This window comes from Arctopsyche grandis, chromosome 2 (genome assembly GCF_051622035.1).
Source record: "Arctopsyche grandis isolate Sample6627 chromosome 2, ASM5162203v2, whole genome shotgun sequence".
NCBI lineage: Eukaryota > Metazoa > Arthropoda > Insecta > Trichoptera > Hydropsychidae > Arctopsyche > Arctopsyche grandis.
The window spans coordinates 35,327,337-35,341,894 of record NC_135356.1 but is presented as its reverse complement, the minus strand read 5'-3'; the positions used below and the strand labels follow the sequence as shown (position 1 = coordinate 35,341,894).

At 33.8% G+C, this 14,558-nt stretch overlaps 1 protein-coding gene across 1 annotated transcript in view; it reads right to left on the bottom strand.

The window, feature by feature from the left end:
* Positions 1 to 713: 713 nt before the first annotated feature.
* Positions 714 to 14,558, bottom strand: part of LOC143922476 (TBC1 domain family member 13-like) — a 54,803-nt gene continuing 40,958 nt past the window's right edge. Inside the window, exons 3-8 of the mRNA XM_077445727.1 lie at positions 9,493 to 9,618; positions 7,527 to 7,705; positions 7,189 to 7,287; positions 4,670 to 4,874; positions 4,287 to 4,484; positions 714 to 1,610 (exon numbers count right to left, since the gene is read on the bottom strand). Coding sequence (XP_077301853.1) covers positions 4,309 to 4,484; positions 4,670 to 4,874; positions 7,189 to 7,287; positions 7,527 to 7,705; positions 9,493 to 9,618 — 785 coding nt within the window. The 3' untranslated portion in view covers positions 714 to 1,610; positions 4,287 to 4,308. The remainder of the gene's footprint in view (positions 1,611 to 4,286; positions 4,485 to 4,669; positions 4,875 to 7,188; positions 7,288 to 7,526; positions 7,706 to 9,492; positions 9,619 to 14,558) is intronic.

Sequence of the window (14,558 nt, the reverse complement as noted above, 5' to 3'; positions counted from 1 at the left end):
TATATATATATATATATATATATATATATATATATATATATATATATATATATATATATATATATATATATATATATATATATATATATATATATATATATATATATATATATATATATATATATATATATATATATATATATGTATATATTGAATATATATTCAATATTAAGTATGTATTGTATTGTCATCATTGAGCAAAATTGAATTTTGAATATTGCGCTAAAAATTATTGTATATATCGTTATATTCAGTCTGTTTCACTTTGTAGGCTGTTGCATTGGGAGGTTATATCTATGCAATTGGTGGTAATTATGATATTATAACCAATAGCAATAGTACACTCGACTCGGTAGAACGGTATGACCCGGAGGCTCAAACCTGGACGTATGTTGCTAGTCTTCCTGAAGCACGGTATGGGCATAAGGCTATTGTCCACAATGATAAAATTGTTTGCGTCGGTGAGTTGATTTTGATTTTGTAACAACCATTATTGTGTGTGTGTGTGTTTTTTTTGTATGCAAGTGATTAATATTTAATACATATTTATTTCAGAAGGTAATGACTTGTCGGTGCTAGAATACAGCCCCGATAGAGCTCGTGGACGATTATTGGATCCATTTCAAAGAAACGTTCCAATTTTTATATGCTAATTGCACCGATGCATTTACTGAGTGGTTTTAATGTTTAATAATGAAAATGAAACTTGAATTAAAATGAGTAGTAATATTTAAATGCATAACTTGTTTAATATTATGTATGTTTTTACGTTTATTGTTTTCCTTTTAATGGTAACACTGTTGGCTTAAAACAGGATTTTTGTTTTACATTTCCATTTTTATTTATTATATACATACATACATATATACATATGTAGGTAAATTTATGTGGAATTATTTGACATTGCAAAAAATATGTACACATTTTAAGACTAGCTCGGCTTCAATTTCTTTATTTCATGAAAACTATTTACAGTTCATCCTGTTTTTGTCACAAACAAATATGTATAGGCAAAAAAAAATTGTAAATTTTGAACTATTATACAAAAGAGCAATCCAATTTTTTTAATAAAAATCTTTAAATCAGATTGTAGTAAGTTTATTTTGAACAAAAACTACAATAGTTGTATAGACGTTATAAAATTGTGTGCTCGACATACAACTTTATCTTTAAACATAAACATAACCATTATTCTGTATTTTTAATAATTAAAATGCAATGTATAAAATACATATGTACATATATTAAAAACAAAAACAACATATAATCTTAACTGACTTGCTAAGACATCCACATAATTTAATTTACTTAAAAATAAAACTGACGAGGAATGTATTATATAATATATGATAAAACAACCAACGCCGTCTAATAAAAATAATCAATCAATCAACAGTTAATCAGTCCTAGCTTTAATACATTATATATATGTACATATTCATAAATCTACTTCTTAAAACCATATTAAAGAATTCAACGTTTGGTTAAGTATTCAGCTTTGGCTTCCAGTTTTTTTGAATATGCATCAATTGCATGCGCCATTTTCTCCAATTTCAACACAGCTTGTTCAATTCCTTCAATTTTATAAATATGTGTGGCAAGCGATTGATCTGGAATATCACAAAGAAATTAAACTAAATTTCAACAAAGAAACGTATATTTTATCCATTCTTTTCACAGTTGTTGAAATATTTCCAGTGATTCTGTGAATATCGGTGTATTTCGAAAGTGTCAAATGATTCATCTCTTCCAATCTTTTGTAGGCATCATCAATAACATTATCAAACTCCTAATATACATTTCCTTAATGTTAAAGCCCCGATAAATACATTTCCCATATTAAGATTTGCATTGACTCGATAAAATAGATAACAATAACAGCATAAATAATTGAATTGAATTGGCTATAATCTTGTGTAATATCGATATTCATTCACTTTACAATACCATGATACAAGTTTTTCATTCCAAATTGACCCTTTTTCATTTAGAAGATTGTTAAGAAGATGTTCTCGTAAGAGAACATTTTAAACTAGCATCCACCTTAATTTGCATACAATTAATTAGGTCTCATGGGTCTGCATATTTATATTTTATAAAAAAGCAGCGTGCCAATCGTTCCAAATTATGATTTGAAAATCACGAATGTTATCTTTCCATTTACATATGTGTGCATTAGGGTTTCTGAAAACCCGTTGGGTCCGGGTCCAATATTTTAGATACCCGACGAGTCCGGGTCCAAAATAAAATGTATTAAAACATTCGATATATAGTCAGTATAGTGCTATCCGATTTTTAAATGTGACGTCTTGATCTGTTGACTATTATTTCTAATGAATTGGTATATTTTGTTTTATACAATTGTTAATTACTTAATTTATGATTAATTTTGTGAGTTGAATTTATGATTTGCGATTTACAATCAATCAATGTTTTGTTATTGATTGTACTTCTTATTGATTATTGAATTTATTTTATTATATATTACTTATAATTTATTGTTAATTTGTGACTGGTTTTGAATCTTATTGATTTATTTTCAGCTTATGATTTGTTTTCACTGATTTTTTTTTCATTTCAGATTATTTTTTATTTATCACAGTCGTTGTGACGCCTTAAAGAAACTCGCCATTTCACAGTGGTTATTGTTGTTGTTGTAAAAAATAACAATTATAATAAAATTACAATTTTTTTAATTTTTAATAAGAATTTCATAAAATATAAAAATAATTACAAAAAACATTAAATAACTATTTTATTTTTTAACACTAGTTCTTATATAGTAATATTTAAGGAATACTAACGCATTGAGGGATTTATCCCCCAATGCCGATCTAATTTTAGTGCAAAAATTTACTGACACCGAGAATGTCCTTTCGTTGTCTGTTGATGTAGGTTTTATTGTGCAATGAGCATCATGGAGCCTCTCCAGATTAATTGTTCGCTTTTTCGTATTTTTAAAAAGTACAAACTCTTGTTTTAAATTTCCGAACAGTTCAAATTCACCACTCTCCGGTTTTTCGGCATTGTATTTCGGAAGACGGACGTGCATCCATATATGCCCCATTGAATTTTATTATCCTTAGCGGTATTCTGAGAAGAAATTATTTGCTTACGAAAATAACGTTTTAAATATGTATGTACTTTAAAAGGCACGAAAATTTAAAGTTAAAATATTTCGAATTGCTTATTCCATTTCTGTTTTTCGCCTATATTTTGTTAAAAAATTAAATTTTATAACGCATTTTGATTTAAAAAAAAACTATTTCTGATTACCTGGACCCGATGGTTTTTAGTCCCGAGTCACGGGTCCGGGTTTTAGGTCCATTACCCGACGGGTTCGGGTTCGGGTCGGGTCGAGTCCAGAAGCCCTAGTGTGCATACATATAATGTAATATTGTATGTACATACCTATACGTACTCTTTGTAATTATTGTGTTATAAAGTAAAGCCTAGTTGTAATTATTGAACCAGTTAATGTTAAAATAACTGGTGTGTATTTTGAATACCTGACCGAGATATGGTCTGCGGGTTACTGGTTACCATTAGCACATAGATTTCTGTAGTCAGCCGGTAAGGCACTGACATGATATATTCAGTATTGTGTTTTAATTATATTATGTGAGATTATTGTAATTATTATTTCGTGTTTAATCGTAATTTACTATGTTTAAATTTCTTTTCATTTAATATGTATTTGTAAATATAATGTCATTGTTAATTATGTCAGAAATATATTTAGTTCTTATATAAAAAGAGTGTTTTTATTTATTTCATCTTATTTTAATAAACATTTTGTTATTAATATCATGAGTTTCCAATCAATCAATGAAAATAATGGTCATTTTTTTTGTTAAATATGTATCCGGTGAACCCAAGCTACTTTTTATTTATTTCAAAAACAATTCAGTTAATCAGTTGTTTGCACAACTTCAAACATACCACCTAATAATTTTCTCTGAACAAAAATAAGACGTAAAAACTTATAAACTACTGGTCCGTTTCAAAGATGAATTTAAGGAAAAATTGATAAAACTGGCCAATGAGAGACAAGGACAATGCTCCGTCCTCATAGTAACGAAAGCATTGAATGAATTGAGCTTCAAATTGGTTTCTAATCCGACATATTCCTTCAACTTGACCCGTGTGACTTCTTCTCGTTCCCAAAATCGAAATATTAGCAAAACGCAATGAAATAAAAAGAGTTTTACTAGCTTTTCAAATCACTCTTATACATACACACACATTAAACTTAAAACGTATGCACATATGTATAATAAGATTACCGAAAACTGTAGTATTGTGGCTTCAGATCGAGTTCCACCAGGCGAGCACATTGGAATCATGTAAACGTATCGCCTGATCGAATTTTTGAATGAGATGGTTGACTCCTCCTTCACTTTCATCCAGACTTTTAATGAAGAAATCCCGTATTTCGCTCATGAGATTTGTGAAACAGAAAAAACAGTCAGCCTCGGCATATTCTAAAAATACAATTACAAACGGTGAAAAACACTTTGTTAAATTTAAAAGATTCAGTTTGAGAAGGTGTCAAAAGAAGATTGCGTGAACGAGAAGTCGGAGCAAGTAAAAGGATCAGGTGATGAGGAACAAAACAAAAGGATGAACTTTCATTCTGTAACGGTAGAAAATGTAATGTAATATTTACCTCTATAGGCAATATCGGGATCTGTAGCGAAGGTGTGATATATTGGACCGACTATTTCGTTCATTCCCTGCACATAACCTTGACCAGGATTCAGCTTGGCATATATAAATAGAATTCTTTCGACGACTTCCCAATGAGCTTCGTTTCCTTCGCTCATTGATTCATAACTACCGTTGCTACTGTAACCCCCTCTTTCTCTACTTATCTGTTGAATAGAATAAATTTTCACATGAGAACATACATAAGTGGTATAAAAAAAAATAATAATTAGCACTAAGAAGGCTGCTGACTTATATTTGTATCATGTTGCGTGCACAATGCTTACTGGCCGCTAATACATATATGATTCACGACTGCGTGAAATGTTTCCGTCTGCTGATACACATATGTTTGTATCACGTTTATCAGCGGACTGAAACAGTTCGCGCAGTCGTGAATCATATATGTGTTAGCGGTCAGTAAGCGTTGTGAACCTAACATGATAAAAATTTGCGAAATAAATGTTGACACTATGGCGGCCGATGACTCAGATTTGTATCATGTTGGGTGCACAACGCTTACTGGCCGCTGATACATATATGCCGCTGATATATATGGGCATACACACAATAACTCATGTAAGTTTCATACGTCTGTTTCATCGACTTTGAAAAAGCATTTGATAAATTAATCCATGCACTAAACCAAACCGGTATACATAGATGCAAAGGATATCGCCCTTTTGAAGAACCTATATTGGAACCAATCTGCTGTCGTGAAGGTTGAAGACTTGGAAACCGAAAAAGTAGAAATTAGTCGAGGGGTACGGCAGGGATGTGTATTGTCGCCCATGCTCTTCAATCTGTATTCGGAAATGGTGTTCAACCAGGCAGTCGATAGTCGAATAGGAGTAAAAATAGGTGGCGAAATTACAAATAATATCCATTTCGCTGATGATACGGCAATATTGACTGAGAGTGCCGAAGACCTACAATCGTTATTGATCGCAGTTGATCATTCATGTCAAAAATGGGGTCTGTCTATTAATATCAACAAGACAAAATCAATGGTAATATGTAAAGAAAAGACGGATCGAACAATACAATACAAATACCTAGGAGCAATGATCAATACGGACGTCAGTTCCGAAATGGAGATAAGAAGAAGGATCGAAATAGCAAGAAATGCCTTCGGCAGCATGAAAAATGTTTTATGTTGTCGAAGGTTGTCTATGAAATTGCGTTTAAGAGTCCTGCACTCCTATGTTTGGTCGGTGTTGCTGTACGAATGAGAAACGTGGACACTGTTAGTGGCATCCATGAACAGGATAGAGTCCTTTGAAATGTGGTGTTACCGGAGGATGCTAAAGATCTCGTGGAAGGAGCATGTAAGAAACTAAACAGTCCTCCAGCTTCTTCATAAAAAGAGAGAGCTTCTTGACACGGTGAAGCGCCGTAAGATGGAATACTTTGGCCATATTATTCGCGGCCCCAAATATCGCCTTCTACAAACAATCATAGAAGGGAAAATAGAAGGCAAACGGTGGCTTGGGAGAAAGAAGCTCTCTTGGCTCCGGAACATCAGGTCATGGATGGGACTCGGTCTCGAAAAGCTATTTCGGCTTGCCCATGATAGGGAAGAATTCGCACGGGCCATAAACGATGTCTGCCCATGGTAGTCGCCTACGTCTGAATACGGATTCGGCATTAGATGAAGAAGAAGAAGAAGTTTCATTGCAATCGGTTGAATGGTATAGGACAATCTTATATACATACATATATAGACAGACAATATATGTATACTAGCTGTATTACCCGGCTTCGCTCGGTATTTGTAATATAAACCGCTTAAACATGACTAATCTAATAGTAAATATTTTATTAAAATTATTTGAATAATAATTTGTTTTTTTTATTAAATTGACTGTCACGAACAAACAAACATATATAGTAAGTCTCTTTCGAAATTATATGTATAGCAGAATCCGGCGCCTGCGCCCCCAAGGCTGCACCCCCTAGGGATTCGCCATCGGCGCCTCACATTGCGGTGGTCACAAAGACAATTTTGCCATTAAAATCACGAATACGCAATATTTGGCACTCAAGTTCTCTTTAGTATGATGGACTTTTCGTCTGCCAGATGTTCCGTTACACAGATTTTAGTGACTTTGTGAACAGTAATCACCGAACCGTTACATACATGTAGGGTTGGAATTGAACGAAAGGCTGATGTATGGGCTATGTTTGTTTGATTGTGATAAGGGGCAGATATATAACGGTTAGTCGCAGTTGGACCTGTGCTCCGCGCGGTTGGTCGCTAAAACAACATGACTGAAAACGCACGTGTTTGATCTTCACCTCAACCGCCACATCCCAACCGTGATCCTGAATAGCGTCATCTGTCAGGATTCTCCACCACATACATACTACATACAAAGTCTCTTTTATATATTAGATATATGTATGTAGATAGACTAATACTCTCAAAGTAGCTGAATATTTTACTTTACATATTATATGTACTTTATAATGAACACTCACTTTAAATGGGCCTAAGCCTTTCCTTTCTACATCGCTGTAAAATAAGGCAGAATGTTCCACTCTTTTATGAAGTCGCTTCACGCCGCTGCTGTTGACAACCTGCAAAGCACAAATTTTTCAATTCAACGGCAAATCAACTACACGAAAGACATGCTGCATACATAATAACAATACATATAATGAACAAATCGCGCTCGCAAAAACATTTCGCAAAGCAATCCTAATAGAAAACACTATGCACACATCGATCACAAAACAAACCTTTCGTCTGAACAATTAATTACTCATTTATAAAGCGATACGATCCAAACCGCTGACACTCGACTAGACATAACTACCTGATCGCAGGGAAATTCCGTCGCCGTTTGGAAAAACGAGATGTCGGGACACAGTCGGCGAACGTCCTTATCGATCTGAAGTAGCACTTCGTTATCCTTAAAATAGGTCGACCACGAACTGTCGGGGCTGACGTTGAGCGGGTGATCATTCTCCCCGCCCGGCGATACTATGATTTCATCTGAAATGTGTCATCATGAAAACAAATTACTTACATACATATGTACTTATTTCAGACCTCAACAATATACATACATATGTAGATAAGGAAACGTATCATAATACATATATACTAGCGATTCCTAATTATTTCCACAAACAAAGCACTTTTAAATTTTGCCTAAACGTTGCATGAGACGGCTTCCTACATATATTCATTGATTTTATTATTTATTATTATACACGAAGAGAACAGGGCAAGATTATTTTAATACATTTTTAAAGGGTCATTAAACGACATTAAAAGGCAAATTGCTTACACGACAAATCGCTCACCTGCGAACACTTGCCTAGATATCGGATTTTAATGCGTAATACCTAATTAACAATTATTAATTATATATATGTACAAAAAATTCGGATGTGATTGACCCATGACTTTATCTATGAATTTGAGGAATATAAGAAGGTCACAAAACAAAATTCGATATTGAACCGTACAGACACATTCACACATACCGGCAGCATTATGAAATACTAATAGCTATAACAGCATTTTTGATACAAATTGAGCGCAGATGTATGGAAACTTGCACAAGACAAAAGTTCTACTTCCGGTTGTCGGATTTGGTTCAATTTTTTTTTATTACTTAAAGTCACTATCATTATTATAAGCCGAAAGATCAAAAAAAAAAGGGTGCATGGTAAACGGTACATACTCAATTAATTTGCGCGAGCAGGATACAACAGGAACAAGAGGAACAGGCTTTTCCTCCCGTATTCTGCGCGCGCACATTAATACGGGAGGAAAGACTGTTCCTCTTGTTCCTGTTGTATCCTGCTCGCGCAAATTAAGTGAGTATGTGCTGTTTACCATGCGCCTTTTTTTTTGATCTTTCGACTTAAGATCTTTTGATTTTCGATCTTTGCCTTCCGATATTTACGTTTTCGGTAATTTCACATTCCGGCCCGTGAGGTAGACCCATTTTATTTATGTATCTGTGATAGGATAGTGTGTTGATTCGCCACGGTGCGTTTAATTGAGTTTAGGAATAATTCTTGCGTAATGTCGCGTCAGCCATTTATCTGTGAGTGTAATGTCCGTGAGCGATTTGTCGCGGAACCTGAAAGGATACAGTGAGATTGATTTTATATAAATAAAAATAGATTAAAAACAAGAAGAATACAGAAGAGAACACTGTGTCAAGATTTAATTTAAACGACTATATGTTTCAAAATACCAAAAAAGAACCTTCTGAGCTAGAAGTGAAAGGAGAATGAAATTTAAAATTTCATATATAATTCAAGCCCACTTTAAAGGTCAAAGAATTCGACCCCTAAAGCCCTCAACATAAGGTTTCCCCCCACCGAATACAGCCTGAGAGACCGTTCCGTCGGAGAACGAGACGGTTGTCCAGCAATATTGCACAAGAACAACCGCACATCACTGCTCTATATAATAATCTTATTTTACTACCGCCATCTATGTACAAAACTAAAGACTACATAGACGTCGCTCAGATTTCAAATTTGCAAACTTCGAACGCGTCTTAAACGATATTTGATATCTCTATCGTAATGGCGGAGGATCCATTTACTTATATTGATGACCAAAATGAGCAATATGGCAAAGTATGCAAACGATCGGATAAGAGGCAATCATTTTTTCCTGAATTGTAATCGTAAGTGAAACGTAAAGGAGGTTTGCAATAAAAAAAAACTGTATATAAACAACAACGCATGAACACACATAAAGGCGTGAACGCGTAATGAATTAATATATAATATTTACAATTATTTTTTGTATACCAATGAATTGTTTGTAGAGAGTTCGTTTGGTTTTGAGAGTGCCGACTCGAGATGCGACATCTAAAGGCAAATACGACAGGAGTAATTTCCAGCATAACGGTCGAAGACCACGTTCATCCGGAATGCCTGAAAATATAGAATTGATTGTTTACAATATTGTAACCGACACACAAATAAACAGATACATGATACACAAGATAAACAATGTAACGGCTTATCGCACAACACTGCCCTTTCTACATAAAGATTCATATACGTACATATTTGCAAAATCGTTCCGTTTGTTATGAATATATGCAGCATTTTTATATAAGTCATTTGTATCAATGAGATTGTACACAAACTTATTTATTGCACATTAATCAATCACAAATTATAGGTGGCTTATATTGTATAGGAAGGATTTTTAGCCAATTTTTTCCGGGAACCGTTTCAACAATGAAATCATAGAAAATTGGCAAACTCTGATAGGAAACGATCAACAACCTGAAGTCACAAATCCAGGTCTGACCAACAGCATGGTTACCTGACAACTCGTTCACAGATTTTCCGTAAGCCGAGGATGCGCTCCAGGCATTACGTATACGGCCATCTCTTTCACAGACCGTTCACAGACCATACGTTCTGTGCTTCTGATACTTTAGTTCCGAATTTTTCCTTATTAAATTATTAAAAACTCGCCAGAAAGATCCAACTCAATTTTAATAATTACCATTTTAACAATTGCATCTGTGCACATCGAAAGGTTACTCGTCATCTGATGTGCAATTTTTCATTCGTGAAGTCGAGAATTGCGTTTAAAGTAGCCATCCAGTTAATCTGTGGTTCAATCTGTCTGGCGCTTTTCGATCGTTTGCACCAAACCCCACAGAAAAATATATTTATACATTATGATTCTTAGCCGTATAGATATAATTTTTCCTGTACTGGTGGAATTTTACGATTACCTTGTAAAATAATGGTATTTTTGGTACCTTAAATCAGATTGTTTAAAACTCGTAGAGTTTGTCAGCTACGTACATATATACATATGTACTTCATCGGCAGTAATTAGCTAGTACATATGTACATACATATGTAAGTGACAAAACGTTAACTGAGATCGGTTATCTTCCTCACACGCGATCTCACTCGAACACGTGAGGTCAAAGGACATTTTTTCAAACGCTGTCTGACATAAAAAAAATGTTTTATTCAGGGGTCCCTAATCTTTTGGGAGATGGGCCGTTTTTAGTTTTCAATTTCAAAATGTATGATGGTAAAAAAATCTTATTGGAATCCAGTTTAGACAAATTTGCACATGTGCAATTATTTTGCATAAGGAATTTATTATTATGCCTAATGTGTACATCGAAAACTGCGAATTTTTAAATTTGGAAACACTTTATGTTGGAAAAGACGTTCTGCATCATAGAAAATCCGTTATAAATAATATGAAAATTTTATAAAAGTTACTTACATATGTATACTGCCGCCAGCCTATTGAAACTTGGTGAAAATTATGATTTTTACTGATTTTCGAAAGTTTTTTTTCCAATTTACACACCCACCCTTTAGTAGTTTATTGTTGTTTATTCACCCTTTTCATGTAAATGGGGTAATTTCATATTAAAAAATCTTACGTGGGATGTTTTTAACATTGCTGAGGTCAAAAAAAAAAGTCATACTTTAAATGCCAGTATCGACGGCTTTTCAACCCAGTATCAATGTTCCTTAAACATTGTTTTTCTTTTCTACTATTTACTAAATACTGTTGCGTAGGGGTGGGTGGAGGATCCAAGTAAAAGGCCAACAGTCGTTTCACAGCATTTATTGATGATTAAGGAGATACACGCACTGGCAGTGCTCAGTCCAGAATGACATGATATCGCCTAAGTATCGCCTTATAAGGGATAGATCTCTCAGGACTTCTTCGACGTCTTATTTGTTTACGTATTGTTATGGTCACGTACGGATATGTCTTCCCACGACATTCCCACGACACGGTACAGGTCAATTCTGCGAAAGGACCAATACCAGCCAACTCGGTCGCCATTGTTTAGCCTACATGCACTTAGCTTGTCGCTAATCCTTAAAACCACTTACACCGGTCACACGGTCTCTCAGGACGCTACCCGGCCTAATCCGATCGCAATTACTCGGTGGCTCTTTTTGGTATACGTAAAAATACTATATTACGTTATTATCAAATAATTTTATATCGATTTGATCGATTTTGAAAAGGAAAACATAATTTTATAAAATAGGTATTATTTTTCTACATACATATGTATACTTATAATATTGATGGACCACGTGCGTAGATTTTATTTAGATGTTGCGCTTGCTTGTATTGAAGAACTCATTTTTTAATATCTACATATGTAGTTTGAAATTTGACGTTTTTGTGAAAAACATTCTAAATGTTGATATACATACATATGTATGTATATAATCGTTTTAATCATTTTAATTTCGGAAAAAGTCTATTCGCATATGTAGGTATGTACGTGTTAGCAAAAATTCAATATTTTGTCTAGCAAATGCTTTTATTTGTGGATAATCTGATAATATGAATTCAATTTAACAAAAAAATTGAATTAAAGTTTAATTTTTTCTTCGATCGATCGATCTTCAAGCCGCATCCTTTGCTTGAAGATCGGATAGATCAATTCCAATTGAAAATATTCTTCGCTTACGTCATCATTGATATACCTAATATGAAATTTAGAAATTTAGAAAAAAATCAGTCCGAACACTAGGTCATCGTCACTTATCCTGATGAAGTGAAGTGATAAAAGTCAACTTTTCCGAGAACTTGAATGTTCGGCGGACTGTGCACGTGCGAAAGATGAACTTGGCCGTTTTTCCAAAAAGGTATTTATTTTTTGCCGAACTAAATGGAACCTTGAAAGTCATTCAACCCTTCAACTCTGTGCTTTGTGCAACTTTGATTGCTTTGGCCATTTGAAAACAAGTGTCCTGTTTCTAAACAACAATTGACTAATGCTTCCGGGTAGGTTTAAGAATTAAATTCTTAAAATTTTGAATGATGTTTGGTTGATCTAGCATCAATGTGCAAGCATATTTTCAATGGAGCAATTTACAAAAGCAAAAATCAATAAACCTCTCTCTCAAAATTTAAGTGAGATAGTTTATTTGAGTGAAGATGTAAAAACATCTTATCATTAAATAGCAGCAATGTAAATACAACTGCAATCATGAGATTTATTCAATTGCTCTGTGGTCATATAGAAATGCGGTTTCGCGAAGAAGCAGAGCTGAAGATTTTGAATACGCTAAATATGAAGTAGATGTGAACGAGGATTTAATCTGATGAACGTGATTAAAACATAATCGCGTTATGACGATTGTCATAAGTAGTCACCGGACCCAGAAGGTGCCGCGTATTGTTCAAAGGTTGTAAATGCATTGTTAAAGGTTTGCCGAACCTTTTTTACAAAGGATTTACAACAATGGAACAATGGATAGCACTGTGACTATCCTACCTGTAGTCATAAGCTGCAAGAAGATCTTGATAGATTTTCTATATATTGTTTGAACAATGACCTGTTAATTAATCTAGAAAAATGCTCTATTTTAAATTTCACTAGAAATAAGTCAATTATCACCAATCACTATCAATTAAACCATTCAATTCTAAACATCTTAATATAATCTTCTATTAAGGATCTTGGTGTAATACTCGATAATAAACTCGATTTCTTTCAACATATTTCCTTCACTACCCACAAAGCATTTAAATCTCTTGGATTCCGACTCCGCTCAACGAAATGATCCTTATGTACATACTTAAACAACTTTATTTTTCCTTTGTCAGGTCTCACCTTGAATTTCTGGTCACCTTTTTATTTATCCCATATTAATTGTATTGAGAAAGTCCAACTTAAATTTATTAAATCCTTACACTACCTTTTTCCTACCTATACGTATCTATTCTACTGTTCCCGATATTTTAAAAATCCTATCTTTTAACAATCTTTCTGTCAGGCGACGACTTACTGATGCTACATTCTGCTTTAAGCTCATAAATGGTTTCCTTGATTGTTCTGATTTACTGAATAAGGTTGATTTCAGGATCTCAGTTAGGTATTCTAGACACGTTGTACTCTTTTCACATAATCCTTTCAATACTAATTCCCAAAAATATTCTTATCTGCAGCGTGTTTATCGTATGTTTAACGGGGAGCTGAATGAGGTTGATCTGTTCGCTATTTTCCCTACATCAATTCAGGACTAACATCAAGAGGATCTTGACCGATTGATCCATTTCTTCTTCTATTCTATTTAATAATATTTAACCAGCAGCGTGGTCTAGTGGTGAATGATGAATGATATTTCGTACTTGATGTTCCGAGTTCGATTCCCCGTTAAGTCTCGTTGTTGGCCAGACCTTGATTTGTCTAGGTCGATCGTTTCTTATCAGAATTTGCCAATTTTTCTGATTTGAAACGATTCCTGTGAAATTGGCATTATTATCCAATTTTCTGTTGCAAGAAACCTAGAGTTAATATTATCTCTAGGTTTCTCCATAGATGTCTTCTATGGATGATTGTGGAGTATTGTTACATGAATAAGTTATTCATTGTTATTTATCGTACGATGTTTGTAATATCTGACCATAGATGTCGGATATTGTTCAGATTTACATGTATTAATCAATATGTGAACCAGGAAGGCGCATTTGGGGTTTATCTGTTAAGCCTTCCTGGTATAAGTTTGTATATATGTATGTAAAATATACGGGTCTACGTGACGAGACAGAATGTTAAACGACAAAATCGCAAATATCGGAAGGCAAAGATCGAAAATCGAAAGTTTGCTGGCCAGACCTTTCATTGAAACGATTCCTGTAAAATTTGCGTCTCCTTTCCAATTTTCTGTTGCGAACCTTTAGTTATTGTTATATCTTAGTTTTCGCCATATTGCTCACCATAGATGTCTCTGTGGTTGTTTATCGAATATAAAAAAAAAATCGTATTGTTACATGAAAGTTATTCATCGTTATTTATCGTATTAATACGATGTTTGTAATATATGTATACTGACCATAGATGTCAGATATT